Here is a 12,742-nt window from a genome sequence, read left to right as displayed (position 1 = left end):
TTTCCTTAAATTCAACACATTCTAGATGAAAACTCCTCTATGCAAAGATTCCAGTAGAAATAACTGTGTCAAGGAGAATTAAGACAGGATCAAATAAGCAACCTAATCACCAATCTCCCCATTCCTATTCCCATGGCAGACATTATTAATCAATATAGTCTAATCCTGTGGAGCCTGAATATTGGAATCTTTCTCAAAGCAATCATAGCTGGCAAAGTTTAAACCTACCTGCCTCCCTGAGATTAAGAAAAAAGCATTTTATCATCAACGTGGTGTTAGCAATACTAGTCACTCTCAGTTCATTCTGTGAGGACGGTAGTCACTATAATCTTAAATGACGGACATCAGCTTTTTCCATTCTACACAAGCATCTCATTGCAAAACCTTTCGCTGACTCTCCATATCCCACTCTGTTAATGGTGTAAGGAATAAGACAAGAAAGGAAAAACAGAACCAAAAACACAACAGAAACCCCAGCTGCTTCTCTCAGAAGATGCAAAATCTGTTTCCAAATTCCAAATCTAAGGTCCTAAAACTTCTAAGTGTGAATTTATGAGAATATAAATTCAACCAGTCTCATGATATGGCAAAAATTTCACATATAGGGTTGCCTTGTCATAAAGGATTTGAGCATCAATAGGATAACTATTAGAATAATGAAATTTAAATATCCCAACTTATGTAATTTCCTTGGATATATCATAGCAAAAGTTTACATAGGATACTGTACCTTATATAAGATCTTTCCTCCCTCTACAACGCTCTCTCTTTCTCTCGTGCCTACTAGCCTGAAACAAGCAATAGCTTTGATTACCTTTTGTCTGTATACATTAGTTCACGGTCTGTTCCCTTACCCCTGCTGCTGCCCTGCCGGGTGCTCTGAGCTCATGGTCTGCTGCCATTACAGGAAGCTACTGAACAGAGCATAGCCTTGCTGGCTGAGACGATTTGCTTCTGCAGTCTGGATTACAACGTTCAAATAAGGAGGAATACCATGAGGCAAATCCATTCAGTTCCTGAGTTTATAAATAGGGAGCAACCGAGCCAGCCCTGATGGCCTAGTGGTTAAAGGTCGGTGTGCTCAGGGCTGGCCCCGTGGCTTAGCAGTTAAGTGCGTGCGCTCCGCTACTAGCGGCCCGGGTTCGGATCCCAGGCGCGCACTGATGCACCGCTTGTCCGGCCGTGCTGAAGCCGCGTCCCACATGCAGCCACTAGAAGGATGTGCAACTATGACATACAACTATCTACCGGGGCTTTGGGGGAAAAAAAAAAGGAGGAGGATTGGCAATAGATGTTAGCTCAGAGCCAGTCTTCCTCAGCAAAAAGAGGAGGATTAGCACAGATGTTAGCTCAGGGCTGATCTCCCTCACAAAAAAGTTTGGCATGCTCCGCTTTGGCAGCCCAGGTTCGGTTCCTGGACGCAGAAACACACCACTTGTCTGACAGTAGCCATGCTGAGGTGGCGGCTCACATAGAACTAGAAGGACTTATAACAAGAATATACAACTACGTACTAGGGCTTTGAGGAGGGGGAAAAAAAGAGGAAGACTGGCAACAGGTGTTAGCTCAGGGCAAATCTTTCCCAGCAACAAAGAAAGAGCTCTAAAAAAAATGTGGATAATGAGAGCTACCTTAAAATATGTATTCAGATATATTCCACGTCTGAGTTGGAGAGTGAGAGTTTAGGCAGTGAGGAGTACCTGTATTTGACAAACTGAGGAATACTCTTCTGCAAAATGCCCATAATTGATCCCTGGGAGGAAAGGGGAAATACGGCAGCAAAACCACCCTCTTCTCTTGCTCTAGCTATGAGACATTTGGATGTCCTGTCATGCTTCTAGCACCATCACCACCCAGTACCTTTGGGGAAGCAGAAAGCACTGTGGCCCGACTGCATTAGAGAAACACTGCAGCCACTTAGCTATCCACATTTACATGTATGTTCTTTTCTTTCACATCATTTAGATATTTTCATATTAATAAGGATTTAACAGAGTTAAAAATATCTCAAGGCAAAAGAAATTGAGAAAAACTATAAAACAAAACAACTCCAGGCTAAGTGGTAAAATTCACACACAACTGTAAGAGGCATCCGAAAGTCACCACTCTTCAATGCTACATAAAAATAAGTTACTTACAGAATTATTCTGCATCCTCATTTCATAGGCTGCTTGTCTCGGATTACTGGCTACTTGAGAACCTGGTGAATTTCTTGAACCCAAGGCATGAGGGGTTAATATTGCACCAGGAGTGAAAGCTGGTTGATCTTTCTAACATAAATGGATGAATGTAGAAATTAAAATTAAATCACAACACAGTTAGATGACAGGAAGAAATGAAGGCAATGGAAAAGAGTCCCTGCTGTAAGCTCTTTAAAGATGAAATGAATTTCCGTTAACATTACAGGGTTGTCTACAGTTTGATTTGATGGTAACTTACCCTGTAAAGAACAGTCTGTAATATTTAATAACTCTGCTATAAAAGTACGTATAATACACTTTTCTGATACATAGACGCTATTCAAAGCTCATTAGGTTATTCCCTTATGTTCACTTACAATTTCAAAACGCATTCAAGACACAATTTTAGGCAAATAAAGATAACTATTAAGGTAAAAAAATAAGCCAAGAGTTTGATTTATACTTAGGAAATACAACTTCTATTTACCCTTCACCTTGATGGAATTTAACTCTTTGTTTCCAATTAGTTAGAGCTATAATTATAGCTACAGTAGGTGACAGTCATGGCTGACTGATAAAAGATATTTTTTAAACAGACACTGACTGAAGGAAAATAATAATATATAAGGTAGACATCAAACACGCCCTTCCCTATCTGAGTGGTTCTGAACCCACCTGCAACAATAAACAACTCCACTTTTCTCCCTTACAAGTTCCTGAAATTGCTCGATTCTAATAAAATATAATAATAAAAGGTAGTCCCCAAACTCCATTTGTTTAAAATCCAGTAAGGAAGACAAGAAAAACAAAAACTTAAGAAGTTAAGTGACTATAAAGTGTTATGCAATTAACTAAGAAAACAAATATCACAAGCGAGAAGCACTCGAGTTAAAAGGAAGGACTGCTCAACCTGGATTACAAGCAGAAGCAATAGGGAGGCCTCGTGGAAAATGTAAGATGGGAGGGAGCCGTGAAGTCAGAAACCCACTTAGAGGGACCAAACAAAGGCAATGCTCGGAGTCAGGAGGGACTTGGTATATTTAGAAGACAACTGGGGAAAGCAGGGTGAGAACTTGACCAGATCATAGTATGCTCTGCACGCCAGACTAAGACAGAACTGGATTCTGCGGGAACTAAGGAGTCACTGGTAATTTCTGAGCAGAGAAACAACAAAGTTTCCAGTGTTGTGTTCTAGGAAGAGTAACCTGACAAGGATATAGACAGAGTGTAGTAACTTTCAAGAAGATACAAAGAGCTAACTATTTTTATTACAAAAACAATACCCAATTACCGGAAAAAATTCAAATAGCTAAGTGCTACCCGGCCCCTCTGGCCCAGCAAGTGTATCCCCTCAGACTCTAGAGCTTAGAAAGGACTTCTTTAAAACTGACACCAGCATTCTTTCTCCAGGTAAGAGGCAGCTGGGTAGACATTATGTCCCTAACAAACTACTGGATAAGGAATAAAAAGCTATCTTCCTCCCAAATTGTAAATGTATGTTATTGCCAATCTGATGAAATTAATTAAAACTCACCTTCATTCTCTTTCTCTTTTCTTTCTGTCGTCTTCTAAAACTATCCTAAAAGTATAAAATCCACATATTCTGTCAAATAATTACACAAAAATGTAAGAGTTAAACATTACCAGGAATGATTTGGGAGACAAAGTTTTAAAGGAAGACCCCAGAAACGTAACTAATTAAACTAGGCAATGGATTATATGTTCAAAGTGCTGCTTATCAGAACTTTAGATAGACAGAGAGCATTCTAAATTGAGTTTAGATACAATTTAATTTTTCCTCTTAATTTTTTTCAGATAGTTTTTGATATCATTTCAGGAAAGAATGCAAGAGTCATAACAAATACCCTCTGTTTTACCCTGGAGCAAGGAGCCCACCAATACGGAGAAGACACAAATAAGTAACTCCCCACTTACTTTGGGCCACTCAAAGGCCTCCTTTACCCCAGAAAGCATTCCTCCCACGCCCAAGTTTCTGTGAGCATCAAGGCACTGAAATGACAGCTACGGTGGCCAGGGCCGCTGCTGTGGACTAAAACAGGGGCCAGCAGGTGCTGTACTGACTGTCATTCTACCAGCAGCTGCACTTCCATCACTTCCAAGTCAGTACTGCCACCTGCAATATAACACCCTATTGAGATCTGAAATTTGTGCTTTCTGCCAGGAGAGGGGCTGAATGCTGGATACATGGTGGCTGACGACCTTAAAACCTCCTAAGACAGCAACACCACCAATTTCTTTAATCAAGCTTTTGCCCCATCTTTAAACTTATCTAGGTCACCAATGACCCACAGACTGTGAGATCCATTACACAGTTTTCAGTCCGTATCTGACCGTGACTCTTCCTTCTTGATCCGTGCTCTTCACTTGGCTTCCAGGACACTACACTCACCCGGTTCTCCTCTTTCACTCTTGCTGAATGCCTTCACTCCTCAACTTCCCAACACCTTAATATTGGCGTTCCTCTTCACCCAGTACTTGGACCTCTCACTCTCATGGGAGTAATCATCCAGTCTCACGGCTTTAAACACCATCTACGTGCTGATAACTCCCCAGTCAGGACCTCTCCCCACTCAACATCTCCACTTGGGTGTACAAACTTAACATGCCCCAAATGGCATCCCCACCCCTAGCTTTGTGCCTCCCAGTCTTCTTTATCACAGTAGCTCAGACCATTTTTCAATTGCTCAGACAAAATGCTTTGGAGTCATTCTTAATAGCTTTCCTTCTCTCACCCCTAGCATTTAATTCACCAGCCAAATCCACTAGTTTTACCTTCAAAACACGTTCAGAATCCAATTACCTCTTATCAATCTCCACTGCCACCATGTTGGCTCCCTTGGATTATCGCAAAAGAGTCTAATTGGGCTCACTGTTTCTATCTTTGCCTCCATACAGTTAGTCTCAACAGGGCAGCTAGAGTGATCCTTTTATAATATGTGTCAGATCTTGTCACTTTTATACTCAAAACCCTCCACTGATGCACAGTGAAAGCTCAAGTTCTTATAATGACCTATAGGGTCCTACCAGATCTGGCCCTCCACCATCTTTCTGACCTCCTCTCCTACCCCTACTACTTTCCCTTTGCTTCCTCTGTGCCTGCCACACTGGCTCCTTGCTGTTCCCTCAACATCCTGGGTAAGCTCCTGCCCTAGAGCCTTTGCACTGGCTATTCCTTCTGTCTGAAATGCTCTTCCGGCAAACACCTGCATGATTACTCCCTCATATCCTTCAAAGTCATCTGTCAGTGAGGCCTTCTCTAGTCATCTTTTCTAGAACTGCAATGTCCTCACGTCCACCTTCCCAGATATTTCCTCATCTGCTTTTTTCTTCACAGCACTTATCACTCTCTAACACATTACACACTTTACTTAGTTTTTGTGTTTAGTGTCCATCTCCCGCGGAAGAATATCAGCTCCATGAGGTCAGGAATTTTTGTCTGCTTTTTTCTTTTGTTTTTTGTTCTATCAGTAACACAGAATACTATTTGGCACACGGTAAACACTTAATAAATATATGCTGAATAAATGAAGAAGATTTGCAAGACAAAAGGCAAACATCAAAGCTCATAAAATAAAAAGCATCATATTTCTGACCTAACTGCTCAATTTTAATAATAAATATTGATATATTCCTCTTTTACCATGTATTCTGCTGGTCAGTTAAATACCTATTTCTAAGGGTGGTAGTTACACATAAGCAAAATAGGTACACCTGGTTGGACTTTACTGATCTTTAATTTTTGTGTGCTATGAACTCCTTTGGAAGTCTGTCAAAAGCTGGAGACACACTTCCTGGGAAAATACACACACCTAGATACTATTATATTGAATTTCTGAGGGTTCATAAATTTCCCCGATGTCCAACCATGCTGACAAACATCATATCATGTCAGGGATACCAAAAATGATCCAAAGCTTTAAAATGCCCTCTCTGCCAGGCCAGCTGGAAACTTTATTACTCAAATCTGAAGCACTCTGGTATCTATCAAATCCCATACATCCCACTCTAATGGCAAATATCACCAATACTTAATAGTACAGAGTAACCTAAAACCACATAAAAGGACTGTTCTAACGTGAGGCTTTTACACCAAGTACTACACCGTATGTGTAGTTTTTTCTGAAGCATAAATGGCAGCAGGTCAGGTGGAGCCACCATAATTGTTGAAGGCTTAGTTAAAAATGGCTGTCCTGATAGACATTTGATATCCTAGACAAAGTCAGTTATGCTATTTAAATTTTACATGTGAAAAATTCTTGCCGTCACAGAAGATTGCCAAGTACCAAAGGCTTTAAAAAGAACACTTACAGTCTACTCACACTGTTACATAAAATGGTACCCAAGGTTCTAAAAAAGAGATCACTAGCTATAGCATACAAAGCTGAAGAAAATATAAAATCTTGTCAGATGCAATGACATGTTTTAATCTGTTAGGAGATAATGAAGCAATGTAGCAATATTATTATGTTGCTATTTGCTCAAAATAGCCATATGACTTTTTATAAAATCAGTTTCTAAAAGGATTTCCTTCACTCTCTTTCTAAAAAGCTACTATCTGCTCATTTTACCCACTGCTTGCCTCCCTTGCCACTCTTTCACAACCACCCTGCAACCTACTCTGCCTCCAGGCTACTGCCCCTCCACCCCACTAACTCTTCAGGACCTCTGAGCCCCTGGCCATGGACTAGGGGCCTATCTCACTCTGACCCCTCGGCAGCACCAGTGGCTTCTCATCTCTTCAGGGATTTCCTCCCACCTCTCTAGAACTGACTCCCCTTTCTCCTTAACATCCATGCTTCTTAAGGTTTCTGTTGGAGGCACTTGAACTCCATACAATGCTCTAGGGATTTCAACTTCACACTCATGACGTGAAGTATTCTGCTAATGTTCTCAAATCTCCTTCCAAAAGACTTCTGCCCTGAGCTTTACACACATCCATCTAACTGCTTCACGGACTTTTCTCCTCTCAGGTGTCCTGTGACCCCTCAAACTTAGTATCTCCAAAATGAAACTCAATTTCTACCTTGTCCTCACCCCAACCTGCTCTACCCCTACTGCTTGCTGTCTCATGAACGGCCCAACCACACTCCCAACTGCCCAAGCCAGACTGGACTTCTCACCTAAGCACTCACTCTAGCATATATCATCAATTTCCAAGTGCTTTATTATTTTATTTCTTTCTTTTATGTTTAATTGCTTACTCAGAGCTGCAACCCTCTGCCCAGACTGATGCTATCTAACCCAGAGGCCCCTACACTCCACTACCAGAGTACAGAGTGCCTAGGTCTTCACCTGACTTCCACAGCATAAACATTTCCTATAAAACATGGCATCCACTAGTTCATTCCCAGCATTCTTCCAGTCTTGGAACCCTCATTTCACATCCCGTTGATCAGACACGTGTGTGGATTTTTATCTTAATCAGGATTATGAAGAGAGAAAAAAATTACAGTGCAATTCACACAGTGTGCAATACACAGTTCCACACAGCAAGCATCACAGCCTTTATAAAATAATCAAAGCACTGGCCACTCATGATTACATTGGCATTTGACACACTATAATAATATAACAACGCACTCAAAGAGGTTAAAAGTACAATCACAGGATCATCATAGCCTATTAGAGACAGGAGCAATTTAGCTACTGCAATAGAAACACTTTACCTCATCATCCTTTCTCTTTTTAAAAATGCTATCCTCAACTTCACCAACTGCTAACATGATCATCTGTACTCTTTGCAGATTGACATAACCACTTTCAGTAAGGTATCCCTGTAAGTGATAAAATACATGTAAAATAATCTTCTTATAAAAGCAAATACTTCTGTTTTGAAATTATTCAAGAATGAACTCACCCCAGTTTTGTGAACCACATTTTTGTATATGTTAACCAAACGGTCAATTGCACCTTCCCTGCCACCAGGAAACAAACATTATGTATTAGGACCAGTACGCACTGTAAGCAAGAAGGCTACAACAGTAGTTTAAAAACCCACACAAAAACACATACCGAATCTCTAACGACAGCAGGTGAGGAAGGAAGTCATTTCCCACAAAGAAGCACATGAAGACCCAGTCATCAATGCTCCTCTCGACATCAAATGTGAACGGTAGGCTGGCCATGGTGAGCTCTCTTTCCAAATACTACAACCAAAAAGGAATGCTGCCATTAAAGCTATGAAACGGCACTCTGCTTTAGAGGGCTGATTTCAGTGATTATTGCTACATACCTCAGGAAGAACATCAAGACGAAGGAAGATAAACTCCCCTTCTGCACAAGGAAGACTATCTGCAAGTTCATCGTGCTGCAACAAAAGGAGTAAAGATTAAACAAGTCTACTCTAAACCCTGTAATTTTTTTCCAGCCCAACGAACATTATAGCTTTTTTTAAAGCAAGATCCATTTTAATATTACAAGTACTAAATAAAAAAAGAACTCACCAAACCATTTTAAAAATAAAAATTACCCATAATCCCAATCATACCTAGACCAGGGATCAGCAAATGTTTTTTGCAAAGGGCCAGATAGTAAATATATATATTTTAGCCTGTGCGGGACACACAGGGTCTCAGTTGCATATTCTTTCATGTTTTATTTCATTTTACAACCTTTTAAAAATATAAAAACCAGGGCCGGCCCCCTGCATAGTGCTTAAGTTTGGCATGCTCCGCTTTAGCGGCCAGGGTTCGCAGGTTCGGATCCTAGGCGTAGACCTACACCACTAGTCAGCCGTGCTGTGGCGGCAACCCACATACAACATAGAGGAAGACTGGCACAGATGTTAGCTCACGGCTAATCTTCCTTTAAAAATAAAAAATAAAAAAAAAAGTAAAAACCATTCTTAGCTCATAGGCCAAATCTAGAGGGCTGGAGTTTGCCAATCTCTGACGGATAGCCAACCAGTATTTTGATGTGTATGCCTCTAGACCCTTCTCTGTGAGCATACAGTATACTTCTTACCTGCTCTTTTCACTCACTATGTCTTTTAAAGAGGTACCATATTCTTAAAACAGATAGAAACCTCTTTAGAGACTGGATATAATCAAGTGAACCCAAAATATGCAGAAACTAGAAGCAACTTAAAAGTATCAAGAAGTTTAAAGTATCAACAAGTTTAATATATTTGATTTGTAGTTCCTTTTAAGAATAACCATTTGAAACATTACTTGTACAAACAAATCATGTGCCATGGACATTATTACCTATGAGACTTAAGCCTCGTATACTTACAAGCTATGTTAGAAAAAGTGGAGAGTAGAAAGAATGAGCACACGCATGCTTTGGAATGTGTCTTTAAAGAGTTTTCAAAGACACATTTCTATGAGAGGGAACAGAGAAAGTAGGTAAAAGATCTAATCAAAAATAGTCTTCTCTTTATTTTAAAAATGAAGCAACCTGAATATATTTAATGCTGTTCAATTATACACTTAAAAATAGTTAAAATGGTATATTTTGTATTATATATATTTTATCACAAAAAAAATAAAATAAAATTTAAAAAAAAATGAGGCAACTACCATCTCAAATTTCTTACCTTTCCCTTCTTTTCTCTTGGCAAACCTTCACAGTCCTTAACTTCATGTTCAAACTGATTACAAAGAGCACATGGCTTGGGTTTGTTTGGTTTGAATTCTTCTCTAATAATGGTCAAGTTGGGTTCATGTGCAGCAAGGCCGAGCATAATGAGATCACCTATCAATCAACAATGACAAAACACTGAACCGTGAGCACTTTCAGAAGATCCTTACCATAACCAAAGACATAAGACATTACCATAACACAAGACACCAACACAAAGAAAAGCCCAAAGGAGCACACAAACAGAGGCAGCAAAGCCAAAATGCCTAAAACTTCCTAGTAGTTCTCAGTCAACAAGATGTACCCCAGATACATGGGCCTAGAGTGTAGACTACCACTCAGGAGTCAACACTCGTCCATTTTAAAGGTATGTGCAGCCATATTAAAAGGTAGAAAAATGTAAAAAAAAAAATTAAAGATAGGTAAACATTAATCACAGATTAAATAACTCAGTACTAATTTCCTCTCAAACATAAAATCAGCAAGGCACTTTAGAATTTCCAGGCAATCATGAATAATTCATTACTATACACCAACTCATCAACTTGCTATGGTTTAATCCAAGAGACTCAAATTCCAAAGAAGAAACTTACCATCTGCTCCACATAAGCAATGATGAGTGTTTGGGTCATGGTTAGGCTGAGCTAAAGGAGGAGGAAACATATATTTATTATATTTATACCAGAGGAATATCACATTTTACCATTTTCTATATAATGGCTTGTCAATCAGATATTCATAAGTGATTTTTACCTCTTTGTCTTCTAATGTAATCCATAATTTTATGTTCTCCTTCACCAGGAGCACTAGCATCAGATAAAATAACCTATAAAAGTTTTTAACACTTTCAGCTCCTCTCCAATTTTCTAGGACAAAAATCAACAGAACTGAGTATCTTAAAATAAACTGGGATAATTCTATTAAGATGTTATTAATTGGAAATTTTTCTTAATAAGGTGTGTGTGTATTAAACACCAAAACTATTTACTTACTGCATGGAATAGAAAATCAAATGTCTGGGTTAAACTTAGCCATTAGCAAAACCGACCAGTCACAAGTCTCTACCATTCTCACTGCTACCTAAGGACACAGCACTGAAGCACACAAACCCTGGGAGCAATCAATAAAAGACACGCAGTAAACACAATTTCCCATACCTAATAACAGGGAAATAAGCTTATGACCCTAAAATCACACAAGAGTTTGTTTAAATTTTACTTAAATACTTAGGAGAACACCGTGATTCTTTAAAGGCAGACCCACGACTTTAACTTTGCTATATTTTGATTTCAAATAGAAATGTTCATTTAAAAATTACTTTCATACATAAATAGATATTTTTAAAATCATGAGTACCGTTTTATGGCTTCATAGTGACGGTAAGAGGACAAAAAATTGGCATGGAGAGAAAATTCGACTGTCTAAAACTGGATCATGCAAGACACCCCATTTCTAATAACCCTGGCAGCTTCTCCTTTCCTCTGACAGTCAACTAGGATTTCACAGGGGGGAAAAAAGAAAAAAATAGCATCAGTCATATCAAAGTATAGACTCAAATATCACCTTCATCTTTTTGAAGTACCAAAATGTGAAACTTACTGTCAAATTTTTCCACCCAGGATCATTATTTAAACGATCAGCTATGTAATAGCGAAGGCATTCAGCAAGATTGTCCATGAACCTGGTTTCCTAAGTTGATAGAAGGAAATAAATTAAGCTATCATTTAAGAGTTAGCAATAGCCAGCAAAGTCTGAGACTACTTACTGGTGTAATACAGTTGCTGTCAAATCTTTCTTTTATTTCTTCTGGAGGAAGAAAGCCACCTAGAGAAAAAGAGGCAATGTTTTGTTATCCCCATAAAAAGTGAGGTAAACTACTCAATATTAAGCCCAAACAACAAACACAGTAAGTTCAAATACAAAAAAATGAGAAGTATTGTCACTTGAGGAACAATGTTCCCCTTTCTGGGAAGAAAATAAGATTCCTCTCCTCAAATTTAAATAAAGCTTTAACATAAGTGTCAAACAATATATAGTACACAAAAGATACTATACTGTTATATAAAAATATAAAAATTATGATGTTCTTCCTAAGGCCCTCTGCAGCAGAATACACACACGGGTTAGGGATTCTAATTTGATACCAGTTCTTAAAATAAAGGTGCCTTAGAAAAACAAAATTAGGGCCAGCCTCGTGGCTTAGCGGTTAAGTGCGCGCGCTCCGCTACTGGCGGCCCGGGTTCGGATCCCGGGCGCGCACCGAGGCACCGCTTCTCCGGCCATGCTGAGGCTGCGTCCCACGTACAGCAACCAGAAGGATGTGCATCTATGACATACAACTATCTACTGGGGCTTTGGGGGGAAAAAATAAATAAATAAAAATTATAAAAAAACAAGAAAAACAAATTAAAATGCTGAATTTATCACAGCTTATGATAAGAAATAAATGATAAGAAATAAAAATATCAGCTAGAGGGATACAAAAATCCTATTTTTCCCTCTGTATCACTGATTAGCTTTTTCTCAAGACACAAACATATTTCATAACATGTTCAAGAAAGAAGACATCTTTAAAATCAAAGACAATCTGTTATAGATACAAACAGGTTTTAGAGTATTAGTATAACCTACAGCTAAAAGTAACTATATACTCGCATACTTCTAGCAAATTAAAATAACATAGAATGTATCATAATTGCAGGTTTGACCTGACTACACTATGGTATCTTTTTTCAACTTCCCAGTGTAATATCCTGAGCCAATAAATTGTGGCTTTCCTGGTCTGTCATATTGCCCTATGTAACAAAACACCAAACAAATCACTCTGCTACAACCACACCCCACCTCACACACAGGTGTCCTGGGAAAGAACCAGTCAGAGTGGGCATGAAGACCTCTTGACCTTTCTCCTCTCTGAGCTTTAGCCAACTCCTACCTATGTGCCCATCAGGAATTTCAAG

The 12,742-nt window shown here is 39.1% G+C and overlaps 1 protein-coding gene and 1 long non-coding RNA gene across 2 annotated transcripts in view; both read right to left on the bottom strand.

The window, feature by feature from the left end:
- LOC131401822 (5'-3' exoribonuclease 2-like) overlaps positions 1 to 9,885 on the bottom strand; it is a gene marked incomplete at its 3' end in the record, with an annotated part of 126,194 nt that extends 116,309 nt beyond the window's left edge. Inside the window, exons 1-7 of the mRNA XM_058536944.1 lie at positions 9,739 to 9,885; positions 8,434 to 8,508; positions 8,214 to 8,347; positions 8,059 to 8,116; positions 7,868 to 7,975; positions 3,715 to 3,759; positions 2,139 to 2,270 (exon numbers count right to left, since the gene is read on the bottom strand). Coding sequence (XP_058392927.1) covers positions 2,139 to 2,270; positions 3,715 to 3,759; positions 7,868 to 7,975; positions 8,059 to 8,116; positions 8,214 to 8,347; positions 8,434 to 8,508; positions 9,739 to 9,885 — 699 coding nt within the window. The remainder of the gene's footprint in view (positions 1 to 2,138; positions 2,271 to 3,714; positions 3,760 to 7,867; positions 7,976 to 8,058; positions 8,117 to 8,213; positions 8,348 to 8,433; positions 8,509 to 9,738) is intronic.
- A 1,618-nt stretch (positions 9,886 to 11,503) lies between these two features.
- LOC131401818 (uncharacterized) overlaps positions 11,504 to 12,742 on the bottom strand; it is a 46,494-nt gene continuing 45,255 nt past the window's right edge. The window contains exon 6 of the long non-coding RNA XR_009218010.1: positions 11,504 to 11,606. This is a non-coding gene — a long non-coding RNA (uncharacterized LOC131401818). The remainder of the gene's footprint in view (positions 11,607 to 12,742) is intronic.

This window comes from Diceros bicornis (genome assembly GCF_020826845.1).
Source record: "Diceros bicornis minor isolate mBicDic1 chromosome 2 unlocalized genomic scaffold, mDicBic1.mat.cur SUPER_2_unloc_8, whole genome shotgun sequence".
NCBI classification, from domain to species: Eukaryota; Metazoa; Chordata; class Mammalia; order Perissodactyla; family Rhinocerotidae; genus Diceros; species Diceros bicornis.
Note: the sequence above shows the minus strand (reverse complement) of the source record. Positions and strands in the feature narration are given on the sequence as shown.